The sequence below is a fragment of the Apteryx mantelli genome, chromosome 18 (genome assembly GCF_036417845.1).
Source record: "Apteryx mantelli isolate bAptMan1 chromosome 18, bAptMan1.hap1, whole genome shotgun sequence".
Taxonomy (NCBI): domain Eukaryota; kingdom Metazoa; phylum Chordata; class Aves; order Apterygiformes; family Apterygidae; genus Apteryx; species Apteryx mantelli.
The window spans coordinates 17,938,298-17,954,701 of record NC_089995.1 but is presented as its reverse complement, the minus strand read 5'-3'; the positions used below and the strand labels follow the sequence as shown (position 1 = coordinate 17,954,701).

The window sequence follows — 16,404 nt, the reverse complement described above, 5'->3', positions numbered from 1 at the left end:
TGCCAGCGAGACCTGCCTGTGCCCGTCCATCTCCGTGCGCGCTGGCAGGCGAGCTCCCGCTGCGCCCAAGCTCGCGGGCTAGCCCTCCCGTGCAAGGCTCGAGCCCAGCTTTGGGACATCCAGAGCGGGGACTGCTCTTCGGAGCAGATGCGGAGCACCACGGATGGCCTCCTCTCAGCCTTGGCCCTTTCGCGGGGCAAGCGGGGCATTCAAGGGCCAGATTTCTCCCCTGAAGCCACATACGTAGCTGAAACCAAAGTCTAGCTGGTTCTGGAAGAAAAACCCCAGGTGCCTGGATCCTGCCTGCACTGAGACATGGGCCCCAGTTAATGCAATATTGCTGATTCTGGAAACAGAAAATAAATCCTAAAAGACATCCCGAGGACAATTTCCTAGCCAGGAAGCCCCAGTCTCATAAGGTACACACCAGGCCGCCTGTGCTCGTGCCCAGCGGCGGGACTGACAGAGGAGAACATCACACTGAAACAGATCTCTAATCACTAATTGCTTGCCCTCTAACACTGCTAAAAACCAGGGACATTTAGGAAAAGACTCTGGCCTCTGAATAGCTGACTGAAGGAAGAGGGAGACCGTGACAGAGGTTTGCAGAGGTAACGTGTCCCCAGCTCAAACCGCTGGCCTTCGCCGCTACCCCTAACAATGCCAATAAAACGACTGATGATCAAAGGAGCTTTTCCATCCTGTAATTTTAGTATCAACTCCCCTTTCTCTGTAAAAGCCCTTTCAAAAGTTTAAAAATAAAATTCCTTTCCGTAGCGATTTCTATTCTTTCCTATTAAAGGAGAAAAAAAAAGGGACAAGAAATTTGAACTTAACAAGTCCTTGCCAATGTGTCATTGTTCCTTATCACACACTCCCTGGTGCCTTTTTTCCTGTCTTTGTTTAAAATGTCCAAGCAATGGGACCAATTCTCTCAACGGCTTATTCAACATCCTAATCGAGCTCCCAGGTAGGAAGAGAATTGCCTAAACCAACTTTTAATCCCTATAACAAAAAAAAAGCCCTCGCCGATGTCAAACACTGCCTTCGTAAATCACCTCCGACTCTGAGCAAAGAGCTGGTGTGGGTACACAGAGTGCTAAAAAGAATGATAGGTATCATCTGAAACAGGACTGACAGCTCTGCTTTCCGGTGACATCTATTGCCTCCCACAAAGAGCTTGCTGACCTTCAAGACGAACAACCTGCGATGCCGTCAGTGACGATTGCGCAAAAAGGGTGCCCGACGCTGTGGCGCGAGGCCAGCTGTAAAGGAGCGAGCTGCAACCGGGAAATCAGGTGGCTCGTCACTTGGCTTTTGAATTCGCTTCCTGGTCTCTGAGCTCTTAAACTGGCCGAAGATCATGTTTTTGGACTTTTTTCTTCTAGAAGATTTTTAAGTGCAAATTCATTCTCTATAACTACAGGACTCCAGGAGCTAGACTTAAAATTGCAAGAAATAGTAAAATGGTGAAGGTTAATGAAGCTGTATTGGAAGCAACTACTTCAACTCACTTCATTCTGTAAGGAGAGTTGAAGAAATAGGATTGTTTAATCTAGAAAAAAAAAGAAATAAAAAAGCAAATGTGGCATCCTTGAAATACATAAAGATTGTCACACAGGGGAAGAGACGAAGATGTTCTCCATGTGCACTGGAGATGGGGAAAAGAGGACTTTACCTGCAGCAAGGGAGATGCAAGCTAGTGTACGGCTGGGAGCGGGACAGTCAGTGCTGGGCAGCTGGGAACAATAAAGTTATCCCAGAGAATTCAGGATGGGACACATTCTGAGCCATGAACACCGGGGTTCCCTTTTCCTCCTCCACCTTCCTTCCAGAGATGGAAAGTTGATCAATTGTTTTTCCTTGGGATTTAAGGACGGAAGCTGAATTGAACATGGCTTTTCCTGTTTTGGTCACTGTAATCCGAATATTGTGATCGGATCCATGCAGGATCAGGAAACACCTAGCCAAAAGATAAGAGGTGCTTGCATTAAAGTACAGCTTGGCTTCGATGCGTACGATAACTAACAGGAGAAGCTCCTTTGTCCAAGGCAGGACAGGCCCTGGGTCGCTCACCCAGCTCTCATCACAGCTGTGCAGAGGAGCAGGAACCGCCTGAGTCTGGAGGCCAAACCTGATTCATTCCTATCTCTGAACATGTTACCAAACATTTGGTTTTGTTGAGTTTGCCTCGGTCTGTGCGCACCAGCCTGGGGTTAGGTCTGGCTTTTGTATCTTATGGCATCTTTTACTTAAGCTGAAAACAATTTCACTGTGAAGTTCAGCCTGATCTCCGGAGAGTTTCCAGGTGACGGATGACCTGGTCCACAGTCAAGTCACTGTCTGTCCAGCCTGCTAGGCTGGGGTGGGGAGGACATGGGATTGCACACTGGGCCGAGCAAGCACCCCTGCGAACAGCCCTCTGGCCGCAGCTCGTCCTTTGCTGCGCGAACAGCTCGCCCACGGCAGCCGCTGCTGCTCAGCACAGCCGTGGGGCAGGACACGGATTCAGTCAGCCCGTTGGGCAGCTCCTGGATTGGGATGGGGAAGAATCCTTCCTTCCCACCAGCAGTGAAACAGGATGGCCTGAAGCAGGCCTGAAACAGGACGGGAAGATCTCGCTGCCTCAGCTGCCACCACACAGGCCTGCCCACCACATCTGCTTTCACAGAAGGAGAGGACTTCCTTCAGTCCAGCTTCAGCAGGAGGGAGCAGGGTGCATCTGCACCCCTTGTGCATCAGATCAAGAGCATCACTATGGCCTAGTGCAAAAAGAGGATGTGAACTGACCCCTTATTTTATGTGGTGCTGCCCTGCACCAGGAATACCCTCATCCAGGGACCAGAGCGAGACATGGCAGGATCCCACCACCCTGACGACGCTGGGAGCCAGCCAGTCCGGAGAACACGTTTGCTGCAGGGAACACACAAAAAATGCTCTGAAGCCCTGAGCATCAGGATGGAGAGACCAACCTGCACTCGCTCTGCCACCAGCTCCGGCAGATGCCAGGAGGACACCCGGGGCCCCCGTAGTGGGAAATGCTCAGACACCGAAGCCCGCAGGAGACCTGCCACTTCCTTCTCTTGCAAACCCATCCCAGGGTGAGAGCATGAGAAATGCCAGCTCCATGGCTTCAGCCAAAACGTCAAGCGACGCCAGGCAGGGTGGGCCAGGACTGTTAGAGCGATCACCTCCAGCAGCCAGGCCTTCTTCAAAAGAAACCCGGCTCAGAGTTCAGTTCTCCCTAAACTCGCACCAAGCTTTGCAGCGATGTCGCTGCCTTGCCTCTACCAGAATTATTCTCCATCAGCGCTGGGAGCGCGGAAACAGGCCCCTGCATAGTTCACATGCGCACAGTTTTAAACGCTATTAAGGACTTTGATTACTAAATGCAAAAGGATAAACATTTTTCTTTTGAAATCCAATTATCTCGCTGCTATTTATACGAAGTGAAGCCAGCATTCTCTCTCCGCTGGGACATGGAAACCCTGCGGTCAATCTAACCGGCAGCCTCGGTTAAAATAGACAGTGTTACACAATTCAGTTACTCATCTCCTATCTAACTAGTATTACTCAGTAAGGCTCTTTCTTCCTTTACTACCCAACTCATATTCACAATCTCCATTTTACAAACCGATGCAACTGACTCAACAGGAAGGGCAAGGGCAACGTTTTCAAAGGCAGCTGCAGGGGCCATATTTAGCTATCGAAATAAGTGGTCTGTTTTTTTTCCCCTGACTTGCACGGAGCCCAGCTTGTTCAGCAAAGAATCGCAGCGCCCAGGTTTGAAAGTTTTCTTCTCTGCGGTCACGGCCAAGGTCGTTCATGGCATCAGGGATCGCGGGCTCGTGCCGACTGCAGGCACGCTCCCTCGGGTCCCGTTCCAGGAGCGAAAAACAAAGATTGCAACATGAGCAGCGCTTCGGTAGCACTCAAAGAGGCTTCCTGGGCATTTCATATTTGGAATTGGTTATTCTCCTCTCAGCCCAAGGACAAAAGCGTTTAAAAAAGGAAGGGAAAATCTGTCTTCTGAGTGAGGGGAAAAATGTATATTTCTTCTCCTCAGATAACAAACTTCCAGGAGGTTTCCCCTCCCTGCTTCACCAGCACCTCGTGTTCTCCGAGGTGGACGTGCACATATCAGTTCACTTACAAACAGCTCAAGTTCAGCACGTTTCAGTGACCAATCCTCACCGCGGATTAGTCTGCCAGTCATCACAAAAACCAGCGAGGAAGAAGAGCAGCGACTAAGGCCCCAGTTAGGAGATGCCTTCTAGAAACTTTCCAAAGGTTGCGATATGCAAATCTACCGCCCATCAAGAAACTTTCTTTGCTGAAAGATTTCAGTGCAGAAGGAGTTTTTCCAGGAAAACAAGGTAAAGGCAAACGGTGGTTTCAGGGAGGCTCCGGCCCCACCAACGCCCTCATGCCGTTGAGGGCAGCAGAAGTTCAGCTGCGGCGCTCCGCAGGGCCACCCCGGAAACTGGCTCCAGAGGCGCAGCAAGAGACGCTTACAACGAACGCGGCAAGCACTTTCGCAAGCAACTAACTGCATCGCGCTGCTCCGTGACGGGACAGGATGTGTCACGGGGTCACCGACAAAACCGGGCTGCGACACGGGAGCCCTGCTTGCCCTCCCGCCCAGCGCGGCCTCCCCCAGAAGGGCTGGGTGACGAGGACGACGCCGTTCCCAGGCCTGGCCCTGATGGGGAACCGGCTCTGGAAAATGGGGCAGCTTCAACCCCCGCTGGCACCAGGACCCCAAAGACGGATCATCCTGGCTCAGCTGCGAGCACCGCACACCTTTGCGGACACCCCAGTGCTCAGTCCCCAAGCGATATCCTAAGGCAGCGCAGCCAGTCCTGGCGGTGGGACATCCCCATCCCCCAGCGCTTGATCCAGGGCAGCACAGCCAGTCCTGGGGGGGACATCTCCGTCCCCCAGCACTGGATCCAGGGCAGCACAGCCAGCCCCGGGGGGAGGACATCCCCGTCCCCCAGCGCTCGATCCAGGGCAGCCCCCTGGGGCGGGACGTCCCCGTCCCCGTCCCCCAGGCCTTGTCCCGGGTGATGCCCCCGGCCCTGGGGCAGGACGCACTGTGTCCCAGGCTCCTTCCCACAGCAGCGCAGCCAGCCCCGGGGCGGGACGTCCCCGTCCCTCCGGCCCTGCCCTGGGTAACGCACCGAGCCCCGGGGCGGGACGTCCCCGTCCCCCGGGGGGCGGGTGGCACGTGCGACCCCCCAGGCCCCGTCCCAGGCGATGCAGGCAGCCTTGGGGCGGGACACCGTCTCGCCGCGGCCCTGTCCCGCGGAGGCGGCCAGCTCCGGGGCGGGCCCGGCGCGGCCCCAGTCCCCACGCGGGGGCAGCCCCGGGCGGGCCGGGCCGGGCCGGGGCGCGGCGGCGGCGCGGCCCCTCCGCGGGCGCTGCCATGGGAACCGGGCTCGGGCAGCGCTGCCGCCGGGCTCCCCGGCAGCCCTTACCTGTCCTCCGGCGCCGCCGGCCGCTCCGCCGGTCCCCTCTCGGCCGCCGGGGCCGCGGCCATGGTGCTCCCGGTGCGCCCGTGGGAGGGGAGGGGAGGCGGCAGGCCCGGCGGGCCGGGGCGGGCCGCGCTGGGGGCGGTGCCCGCCGCCGCGCGGCATCATGGGAGTCGTAGTCCGATGGGGAGGTTCCGCGGGCAAGACAGGGGTGCCGCGCGGCGTCATGGGAGTTGTTGACCGACGGGGGCTACGGCCGCGCGGCGTCATGGGAGTTGTAGTCCGAATTGGGCTACGGCCGCGCGGCATCACGGGAGTTGTAGTCTGATGGGGGCTGCGGCCGCGCGGCACCATGGGAGTTGTAGTGCCCCGGGCTGCGGGGCCTTGTCGGTGGGGAGCGGGGCCGTGGGAGTGGGGCAGGCCGCGGGCCCCGGCGCCGCGCTGCGGGGCGCTCCCGAGGCCGCCGGCGCTGGGCTGCAGCTCGGAGGAGGAGGAGGAGGAGGAAGAGGGTGGCGCAGGGAAGCGGGGGCGAAGGGGCGTCCCATCCCGCCATGCGGTGTGGGGCTCACGGGCGTGGCCAGGGAGGCGCCCGGTCGCCCTTTCCCCCATCCCAGCGGTCACCGAATTGCTTTTCCCCACGAACAAAAAAACGCCGAAGCAGAGAAGAGCAGATGGGGGAGGAGGGAGGGCATCCCTCAGCCGACAGCGTGCTAAAAAAGGCATTAGGAAGCGGAAGAGGATTTTAACCCCCAACCCAAGGCTGCCGGTGGCTCTGGTTCCCAGCGTGGCGCCGGGCTGGGAGCCAGTGCGGCCGTCGAGTGCTGTCAGGGCTCAGCACCGACGTCCCCCCGGCAGAGCGGGCCGGGTGCGTCCTGGCTGCCGGGCCATGCGCACGCTCCGGCCCCAAACCCGGCACCTGGGCCGAGCCGACAGCTCGCGCGCACATGGACGGGCTTCAGTGGGCTGCTGGCGCCTCCTCGGCTCCCAGGGCAGCCGGACACCCATGACTGGCATGGCCATGGGCACGGTCGGGTCTTCCCGGCACTGGAAATTCCCTGCTGTGCCAAGAGCCGGTGCGAGAAGTGCTGCCGTTTCCCACCGCCGCCATCCAGGGAAGCCCCAGGAGACCCGTTCTCCCCCCAGTCCTCCCTCATCGGCTCCTCGCCCCGGTTTTGGGGGTCTGTGCCCTGCCTGGGGGCACCTCCTGGGCCTGGCGGAGCCGGGAGAGCTTTGCCACAACACGAGCTCCATCCAGTGGCACAAGGCTGGGGCGTCCCCGGAGGCTTCCCCTGCCACACGCGGGCTGTCACCGAAGGAAGGACGAAACTGAATCGATCCCCCTCCCCAGATCGCTGGAAATGGCGCAATTAGATGCGTCTCCCCTCCAAGCCCCAGCGTGAAGCTCCTCCATGAAAGCAGAGGTTGAGATCTGGGCTTTTTCCACCCCATCCTGACGTCCACTGTTGCTGCCGGGTTGCGGCCCTGTGCGAATGCCCCTGCCTTGGGATCCGGGGCAGCGAGGTCCAGGGACTGTCCCTGGGGGTCCAAGCTGCTCCTGGGGATCTGAGCTGCCCCCGGGGTCCGAGCTGCCCATGGGAGCATCCCTGTGCGACAGGCCCAGGGGAGGCTCCAGGTGGATCTGCGGGGAGAGACGCAGCCAGGACATTTCCCAGGAAAAGTCCTCCCTGCGAGGCTGGAGGTGCTGCCGGAACAGCCCGTCCGGCAGCGGGGCCTCTCAATGGGGCCGTTTCCCGCATGCTCGCGCAGCATCGTGCTCATCGAGGGACGAGGAAAACTCGCTTGGGCTCGAACCGAGCTGCGAGGGCCCCTGGGAACCACGGGAGCAAAGCGGCGGCGAGGGCCTGCCTGGCCGTGACCCCCTCGCTTCCAACAAACTCTCACACCAAACTGCAAAATAACAATAATAATAATAAAAAATCAATAAACATTTATTTGATACAGCTGTTTTTAATACATACAGTACATAGAGTTATCCCTTCTAGGTGTTCAGTGGCGCTGTTATTAATAGCTGTTTATTACAGTACTCTCAAACTGAGGATTTGTCAATGATTAACAAAAGAACAGATCGTCACAAATTGGGAGTTTATTATAAGATAGTTTACTGTTAAAACAATTTTATTTTTTGCAAATAAACACTTTTTAATATATATATTTATATATTTATATATATGGTTACAAGTGATAAATTGAAAATTCTTTTTTTTTTTTCCATTTTGTTTTTTTCCCCAAAATACACTTATGCACTAATAACTGGCATTGACGAGAAACATTCGGATATGCTGTGGAATGGGTGGCACCGAGGAGAGAAAGAAAAGAACAAAACGGTCCCGGCGTGACCGTGCGCGGGGGCAGCTCCCCGGGCCCCTTTCGCGCTCCTGCAGGCGGCGGTGACCCGGGGGAGGAATCCGTGACCGCGGGAACTACAGCGAGGAGGACGTGGTCGGAGGCTGCCGTCTCTCCCTGCCCCGAGCGGTGACTTTGCCGTTGGGGTGCAGCCGACCGTGCCGGGCTCCCGGGGAGGTTTCCTGCCTGCTACCTGTGGTCGGGAGCCGTTTTGGGGACGGCGCCGCTGAATTTTCACGCGTAACGGGACGCGAGGTTGGCCGCCCGCCCGGGACCACGCTCAGAGTTTAGCCCTTTCCCGTGCAAAGCGCGGGCCTGCCATCGCCGCCTGCTCCTGCGGGACGGCCCTCGAGCCGGCGGAGGCACGGGCAGGAGACGGCGGGGGACGAGCTGGCCACGCTCGTCACCGGCATTTCCGCGAGACAGCGTCGCCCGCTCGCCCGAGGCGGGCTGCTGCCCTCGAGCACCGCTCTCCCGTGCGGCGCCGCCGTCCTGCGCCGCCCTCCGAGGCCTCGCGCGGGCAGCAACTAAAACATGAAGGAACCAATGTGCTAGAGCGATGCCCCACGGGGCTGCGCCGCAAAGCAGGGCCGGCCCCGGGGCCACGCGCCCAGCGCCACGCGGCCGCCTGCTGCCGGTGAAATTCCTATTATTGCTTTGGAGATGGGCAGGGAGCGGGGAAAGAGCTCTCTCGCTCTGCTTTCCCCGGAGAAGCGCGGAAACAAAGGTGTCAATGGCCCGGCCGGATTGCGGCCGAGCTCGCCTGCCCCTCGGGAGCAGCCTCGAGGGCGACGCGGAAGCGCAGCAGCGCTCCCGGCCCCAGCTCCCCGGCTCCTGCCTCCCTGGTACCGCGTGTCCTTGGGCACAGAAAGGACGCGGGAGCTAAAGAGAGAGAGCGCTGCAGAAACGGAAACGGCAAGGCAGAGACCGTGAGCTTTCCTGCCACCGGGATGCACGGAGAAAAACGCACCGATTTTTGCAACGCCCTCCCCGGTCTCGGGGGTTTGCTTGCCAGGGCCCCACCGAGCAAACGGGAATGCCTTTGCCTGCCTTTCCGGACGGATGGTCCTTGGGTACCGACTGGACCGACCTCTCCCAGGCCGTGGGACACGAGAAACGTGCGCTCGCTTGGTTTTGAGGGCGCTGGCTCCTGGCAAAGTTAATGGGTGAAAAACCTAAAAATCAGGAGCTTGGGCCTGACCTTGCTTCTGTTTGGGGTCAAATCCAGAGCAGGAGCCACCCGCAATGTCCTGGGGGGTCCGCACGGCCGCGGCCCAGGAGCAGCCCCGGCTGCAGGCGGCAGAGCCCACGCCGTGCCCGGCCGCCCGCCTCGCTCCGTGCCCTGGGGTTTGCACGGCCGGGGCTGCCCGGGACACAGCCGGCTTCGCGCTCCCTCCCCGGCCGCGGCTTCTCTCTTTGCAAGCTGCCACTGTGGAAGCAAACGGGGATTTGCACAAGCAACTCGGGTAGCAGGACGGATGCAGTGGGTCCCGCTGAAATTCGGGACACACTGTATAATGTTTGCATCAAGACTTCTCTGGTGAGTTATTATTCCATTTAGTTTTTTGCCTGCAATGAAAACGAAACCTTTGGGCCCTTTCTGCCATGGAGGCTGGGGTCCCTTCGGCTTGGGGCGATCTGGCCAGGCCGCCGGGACCAGAGACCCGGGAAGAAACGGGTTCACTTTCAGCGGGCTGAGCTCCCGGGGCTGGTTCCCGCCCGGCCACGTGCCGGCGGAGGCAGAAGGCGGCCAGGGAAGGCAGCGATCCCTGCCGGGCGCGCGTCTCCTTCTCGGGAAGGCGGAGAGGCAGGAGGGCCAGCGGCTGGGGGATGCCCCTGCAAACCCTGCTCCGCTCTGCCGAGGAACGCCCGGCTTTCAGCCTTCCGCTCCCGGCCCGGCTCTCGGTCCAGCGTTTCGTATCGGTCGGGAGTTCCCAGGCCCGGAGACCGCGCTGCGCCGCGGGAGGCTCCGACAGCTCACGGTGCGGCAGCCGGCTGCAAACAGCTCTGGCTACGTGACAACACTTAGGAAGAAATATATCCCCGTATTTTCACCATCATTAATGCTTTTTGCAGAACTTCTCCTTCGTTACGGAGAAGAAAGCAGCGGGAGAACGTTTTCCTCTTTGACTAATGCCCAGTGGGGAAAAAATACCTTTTAAGGAAAAGAACCCTTGAAGATTTCAATTTCTTGTAAAATTTTCCACTTGACCCAGGGGCAGCTTCCCGGGCAGCTCCAGCCGCAACGGTGCCCTGCGGCGCCGGCAGCAGCCCCGCAGCCCTGCTGACCCGCGGCTCCCGTCGGTGGCCAGCCAGGGCCCTGCGCCTCCCGCCCTCCGCCAGCACCGACCCGGAGCCAGCGGTGCCGGGCGGGATGTTTCCAGCCGGTGCCAACTGCCCACTCGCTGCCCAGGGCGCCAGGTTTGGGGGCTGCTGGCTGCCCGTTCGCACTATGTTCTTCCCTCTCCCCTCTGAGCTGCTGCCAAGTGAAAAGCTCTTCCGTCCCGGGATTGGGATCAGGGCACGGAGAGGCGCCCGGGCAGCCTGCATGCTGTCCGGGCAAAGCCCCCCGCCCAGCTCCCTCCAAAATATGCAGGATTTTACACCAGGCAACATGGAAAAGGCAAAAAATGCTACTTCTGACCAACAGGGCCAGGCTCTGCGGCGCTTGCCCCTGCCCGCGATCTTCTGAAGATGCTCGTTTTTCACTACAGCACAGGGACAGCCACCGCGCGCTGCCGGCGACGACAGCCGAGCCCGGGCGCCCCGAGGAGCTTTCGCCCCGCTGCCGGCGGACCCGGCATGGCATCGACTGCCGGGTGGCTCTGGAGGGGCTGCGGCACCCGCCGGTTCCGGGATCCCACCGCCCTCCGGGAACGCCCTGCCTGCCAGCATGGCGCAGAGCGTTGCGTCTGATTTTAATCAATGAGAATCCAATTAATTACATGTTACTGAGCACCAAAGCCCAAGGGGAGGCGATGCGGATTAAACGGCAAACTTTGGGATAACGCGGCCCGGCCCGCAGGGGTGCAAGCGCGCAGGCGAGCGGGGGTGGTGGCTCCTTCGCCCCGTGCAAGCTCAGCATGGCACTGCTGCTCCCGCGAAACCTTGGCACCACCCGGCCCGGCCTGCTGCAGCCGGGGAGCCGGCGTTTGCCGTGCCCGGAGGCAGCAGCCTCCTCGCAGGACAAACCGGCGAAGCCGCGGCACCTCCGCTGGCGTAAGGCGGCAGCGAGAGGTGCCGCACGCTGGCAGACCGGTGTTTTCCCAGAGTTGCTGGTGCCTGGATGCACTGGGATGCCGGCATGGATTTTATGGATTTTATGGCTTGTGGCTGCTGTCAGGAAGGCAAAACCCTGAGCCAAGCCGGGGACTGACGTCCAAGCCAGGCCCTGCTCCGCGCAGGAGCAACGAGGCAACGGCGCCTTCCCCGCGCTGCATCGTCCTTGCAGCTCTGCTGAGACCCGCGCGAGGGCTTGCTCTGGCCTCTCCCCTTGCCACGGGAAGCAGGAGGGATGGAGGGAAAGGGAGGGATACTTTCAAGGCGAGTCCCAGTCCGCTTCCACTGACGAGCAGAGGGGCTGCAGCCGCCTAGGCAGCCTGCAGGGAGGCCCAGGCGGTTCGTCCTAAACCACAGTAATTTTAGCCGCATCCCTCTGGAGAAGGAGGATTTTGGAAGAAAAGGAATCAATCTCTTTTGGGAGGAAGTCTTCAGACTTCCCTCGGCATCATCCCCCCCGCCGGGGTGAGCTGCCACCAGAGATTTATGGCTTTCCCGGAGAAAAGGGAAGATTCGGACCTTGCTGTCTCTCCACCGCGAGCAGGGGGGACGAGGAAACGAATGACCTGAGCGATGCGGCTCGCGGGCAGCGCGGCTCCTGGCGATGCCTCGCCTGCAGCCATTCAACGAGCGGGAGCCCAGAGCCTGGCCTCTGCATCCGTATTTAGGCTCCTAAATAAGCGAGCTGATTTTTGGAGCCAGCAGCTCCCTCTCTCACATTGGCAAAAGCTGCCAGATTCTCGGCCGTTTTGGGGGGAGAAAACATCCCCAAACGGGCCACTTAAAGCACCTATGTGGAGATTTCAGTGCATAACTCTGAGCCGCTTCCCTGGAGCCTCCCCGCGCTGCCGTGCAGTCGCTCCGACTGCTGCTCTCTCTCCTTCTCGCAGCCGATAAAAACAACCCGAAGAGGCTCCTCGCCCTGCACCTCTGCTGCGCACGAGCTCCCGCCGCAGCGCCGGCCAAGGACGGGCCAGCAGCGCTTCCGAGCAGGTTTTTCTCGGGGCCGGGGCAACAGCAGCCTCCTCGCAGCGTCTTTCACCGCTGGCCGCTTTGCCGGCCCAGCGCGGAGCTCCGCGGGAAGCAGGCGCCGGCCCCCGGGCTCCCGCTGCTCGGGGCGGCGGCGAGCCGTCGTCCAAAGTCCGCAGGCCTCTGCGGCAAGCGTCTCCCCGCTGCTGCTGCGGCAGCGGCCGAGCGGGCCGGGAGAGCTCCGGTCCTGCCGCGACTTGGAGCATCGCCCTTCCCCAAGGAGGTAAGAGCTGCGCCGCTGACACCATCAAAATAAAGCTCAGCTGCAGCGCAACAGGCAAACAGGACGAGCCGCAGCGACTAATTAAGCTGTCTCGCTAATTGCTTTAAAGCCCAACGCGACTAACAGTCTTCCGTAAACACCGGGCGAGCGCGCAGACGGGGTTTTCTCGCCTGGAAGCGCCAGGCCGGCCGGCGGGACGGCCGCCGCTCCCCTCCGCAGCCGAGCGCTGCCGGGGGAAACGCGCGTGTTCGCATCCAGCTGCCGGGAGCCCCGGCCGGGGCGCAAGCGGAGCCTCCCCGGAGAAGCTGCCCCAACTCGGGAAGCAGCCGTCTCTCCCCCCCTTCCTCCGTGGCAGCAATAATGTGTCAGCAGAGACGGACGTTAATTATCGCTGAACGGTTCCTCGGAGCGCAAAAACCACACGGAGCCTCGGCGGGGCGGAGGACGGGCTGTGAAGAGCAGCAAAGGAAAGCGAGGCTTGAGATTTTAATTGACTAAAGTAAAAGCAGAACTTCCCCTCCCCAGCAAACATCACCTTCCCAAGTCCCCCGCGGGGGAAGAATGGATGCGAAGCAGAATTAAGGTTTTCGTTCCGTTACCGAGAGCAAACTGCTGCAAGCGCCTTTCGGGCTGCAGCGAGACGTGTCCGTTTCCCAAGGATAGAGGTAGCCTGGTTTTTGTCTAGAGACAGACACATTTTGGTCTGGGGATGGTTTCCTCCAGGCCAGAACGAGGTGTTACGATGCTATTAGTGCGGGAAAATGCAGACAGAGAAAAAGCCCAGGAACAGAAAACAAGCAAGGAAAAACGCGTCTTTCAGAGACCCTCGTTCCCCATCCCCTCTGCAAGGAAGACGGTCGGGGGCTCAGGTGCGTTTCGGGGGAGCACAGACTTGTCCCCGGGAGCTGCGGCACATCCCGGCCGAGGGACAAGCCGAGCTCAACAGGCCTCGTCCAACGGGTCCCAGCCGCGTCCCGCCGGGAAGCAGGACCCATGATTGTCACTTGGCGCTGCCCCGTCACAGACCTCCCCGCGGCCTGGCAAAGGCGCTGGGCGAGCAAACGCGGGGATTGCTCTCGGCCCCGGGGCTGCTGCCGTGAGACAGCGCGGGAGCGGCTTCCATCGAAAATGGTCCCGTATCCGTCCACTCTCCCTCGGGCTGGGCGATCCTCACCTTTGAGACGGGGGCAGGATGGGGAGCCTGAAGTCCCCTGCACGCCAGCCGGCCGCAGGCTCAGACACCTGCCGCGCTGCTCGCCCAGCTCCGCGCCCCAGCTGCACGGCGGCAGCAGCGGTTTGGTACAGTACTTCGTGGCCGGGTCTGTTTGCAAAGAGCATTTAAGCAACAGGGCGCAGTTCTCCCACGTGCCACAGGTTTTCCTCCCTCGGCCTCCCCGTGACGCTCCAAGGTGCTGAGAGCATTTCCACAACCTTCAGCTAAACCAGCAAATCCGACCTGCAGCAACTGCCCTTCCCCATCCGGTGGGGCTGCGAGCGCTCAGCACCTCTCCCGACCTCCCTTCTCGCACGGCGCACGAGGCAAGCCCACATCCAGCCCGGCGCCGCCTTCCCCGCTCCTCAGGACCAACGGCGCTGGTGCCGCCACGCCGCTCTCCCGACTGCCCCCTGCTCGCTGCTCCATGCGGCTTGCTCCCGCCATCCCCAGAGCCGAAGAGAAACCACCATCCCGAGCAATCACAGCAGGCCACGAAGCCAGCAGACCGCGGAGCAGATCCCTGCCAAGGACAGCCCCACCATGGCTCTCCGCTCCGTGCCAGGAACGCGCTGCGGGAAAGCACCACCCCAATGCCTGCTGCCAGACCCTGCTGCTCCCCGGCCCTTCCCAACCCTGCCTGGCCGTTTGCATGGATCAAACATCTTTGGAAACGTCTCCCTGGGTGCAGGAACACGGGCAGCGCCCGCGCGAGGAGGCTCCAGCCTGCCCAAGGTTTCCCTGCCGGACCGGCCGGACTCGGAGGTGGGCAGCGGGGAGAGCCGCCGCATCCGGCCGCCCCCCGCCCCGGCACAGCCAGCCGCAGTGCGACCCCGTCCAAGGAGGCCCCGCTGCTATTGCACTTTTCTTTCACTCAAGCGTCACCAGTTTCGCGCACGGAGATAGGAGGAAAGTCCCGGGGAAGGGGCAGGGGGAAGGCAGCAGGGCGCTGGGCAGGGGCAGGACAGACGGACAGCCCGCGTCGGCGCGGGAGCGCAAGGGCAGGGGGTATGTACATGGGCGGCGAGGGGCAGAGAGCGGTCCAGCTTGCTCGATCCTGTTTGTTTTCCAGTGTGAAACAAGGTCCATGACTTTGCTTAAAGTGGTTAATTGGTATTTTTTGTCTTTTTTTTTTTGTAAAAAGGGGGTGAGTGGAGGGTGGGGGAGGTGGGAAGGGGAAGGAGGGGAGGGGGGGCAGAAAACCGGGAGTGACCCCCACCCTGTTACCCTGGGCTGTAAACGAATCCTCGGAGACAAGTCTCTGAGCTGCTCATTTCTCGGGCATCTTGCTGGCTCCCGCCTTCCGGTGGCTCGGGGGCTTGGGGACGCGCTCCTCCCCGTCGGGGCCGCAGCGGGAGCCTTCCCAGTGCTCGAGCGTTTTCTTGTGATTAGTCTTTGCTGCCACGCTCTCTCTGCCTTTCAGGGCCGTTTCCGGAGGCCTCTCCTTGGGTTTCCTCCCCCTTTTCTTCCCGCTTGTGCTTTTCTTTTTCTCCTCCTTGCTGGAAGAAAGCTGTTCCCTGCTTTTCTTTTTCCGGCTGGCCTCGGCGGAGGTCCGGAACCAGTTCTGCATCCAGGGGGAGACCAGGGCGGCTGGTTAGGGACCTTCCTTGGACGGCACGGCCCCTGGGGCTGGACGTGCCCAGCACGTGCCGACCGCCGCCGCTCCTGCCCTCCTCCCCGCGGCCGGGCAGGACGCCCGTCCCGCGCCTCGCTGCCATCGCCCGACGAGGAGCAGAGGCCTCTCCGACAAGGAGCCGGCGGGTGCTGAGCAGCCACGGCCGTGCCCGGGGGTGTCAGGGACGCGAAGAGGGCCGGCGAGGTCCCCCCCGGCAGGACCAGAGGCGTCAGGTCCGCGGCACGTCGGGAGCCCGTCGCGGCATTGCTGCCGCTGAGCAGCGACGCTGCGCGCCACGCAGACAGGACGGAGGGGGCGGACGGCAAATGGGGGCTCGTTTCAGCAGGGAACAGCCCGGGCCGGCCCTAGCCGCTTCCTTACCTCCGAGTGAGCCTTGATGATGTGGTACTTCACGCCGCTTTCGGAGCTGAACTCCTTCTGGCACAGGAGGCAGCGGTACTTGCCGACTGAGTGGTCCCCCTGCAAGAGAGAGCATCCTCCTGCAGCCGGAGCAGAGCCCCGCACGCCCCGAAGAGCCGCTGCCCCTGCTCTTCCCCCAGCCACGGGCCGAGGTGAAAGGAGACGTGAAGCGATGGAAAATAAACCCAATACATAAGGTCTCCGCAGGCCCTCGGTCCCAGGCCAGGAGGTCACAACCGCAGCAGGTCTCTGCTCTGACCGTCAGCCTGCCTGCGCAGCGGTAGCACAGCTGCCGCCGCCGTGCAGCAGCGCGGGCCGTCACGGCAGGAAAACCAGGCATCGAAGCGGGGGGTCCGGCCAGCTCGGAGGGCGCCGAGCGGGGGGTTTTGCTGTCCGTGCATTACGAATACCAGTTGCTGCGTCACCACCAACACCATGCACGTGCCTGCGGGCGTGCGGGTGTGCACGCGGGGGGCTAACGTGGCCAAACACCCCCTTTCCTCGCTGTCAGCAAATCTGCCATCTACCAGGACTGAACAGTCGTCTAATTTATGTCCAACAGACTCACCTAATTTTCCTTTCATGCTGTCAAAGAGACGCAGCAACTGCTGCCTTTCTGTCATTAGAGCCCTTGTGAGGATGACTGATCTCTGCGCTGCCGCAGTTCACGGCACAGCGGAGGTAACGTGCTCTCTATTGACTAGGGGCTTATGGACGGGCCCCTTCAGGCGATATATATGCTCGGTGGGAATTCCTCCGTAACTGGGTCCGCGCCGTAAATCTGGAG

General features: G+C 60.8%; 2 protein-coding genes across 4 annotated transcripts in view; both read right to left on the bottom strand.

The window, feature by feature from the left end:
- The window catches only part of UCKL1 (uridine-cytidine kinase 1 like 1), a 28,437-nt gene extending 22,725 nt beyond the window's left edge, over positions 1-5,712 (bottom strand). The window contains exon 1 of one of the 3 annotated variants that reach the window (XM_067307425.1): positions 5,481-5,712. In XM_067307425.1, the coding sequence (XP_067163526.1) occupies positions 5,481-5,542 (62 nt within the window). In that variant the 5' untranslated portion in view covers positions 5,543-5,712. The remainder of the gene's footprint in view (positions 1-5,480) is intronic. The other 2 variants (XM_067307422.1, XM_067307424.1) reach the window with 2 other exon arrangements.
- An 8,141-nt stretch (positions 5,713-13,853) lies between these two features.
- The window catches only part of ZNF512B (zinc finger protein 512B), a 38,652-nt gene continuing 36,101 nt past the window's right edge, over positions 13,854-16,404 (bottom strand). Inside the window, exons 17-18 of the mRNA XM_067307492.1 lie at positions 15,579-15,677; positions 13,854-15,146 (exon numbers count right to left, since the gene is read on the bottom strand). Coding sequence (XP_067163593.1) covers positions 14,853-15,146; positions 15,579-15,677 — 393 coding nt within the window. The 3' untranslated portion in view covers positions 13,854-14,852. The remainder of the gene's footprint in view (positions 15,147-15,578; positions 15,678-16,404) is intronic.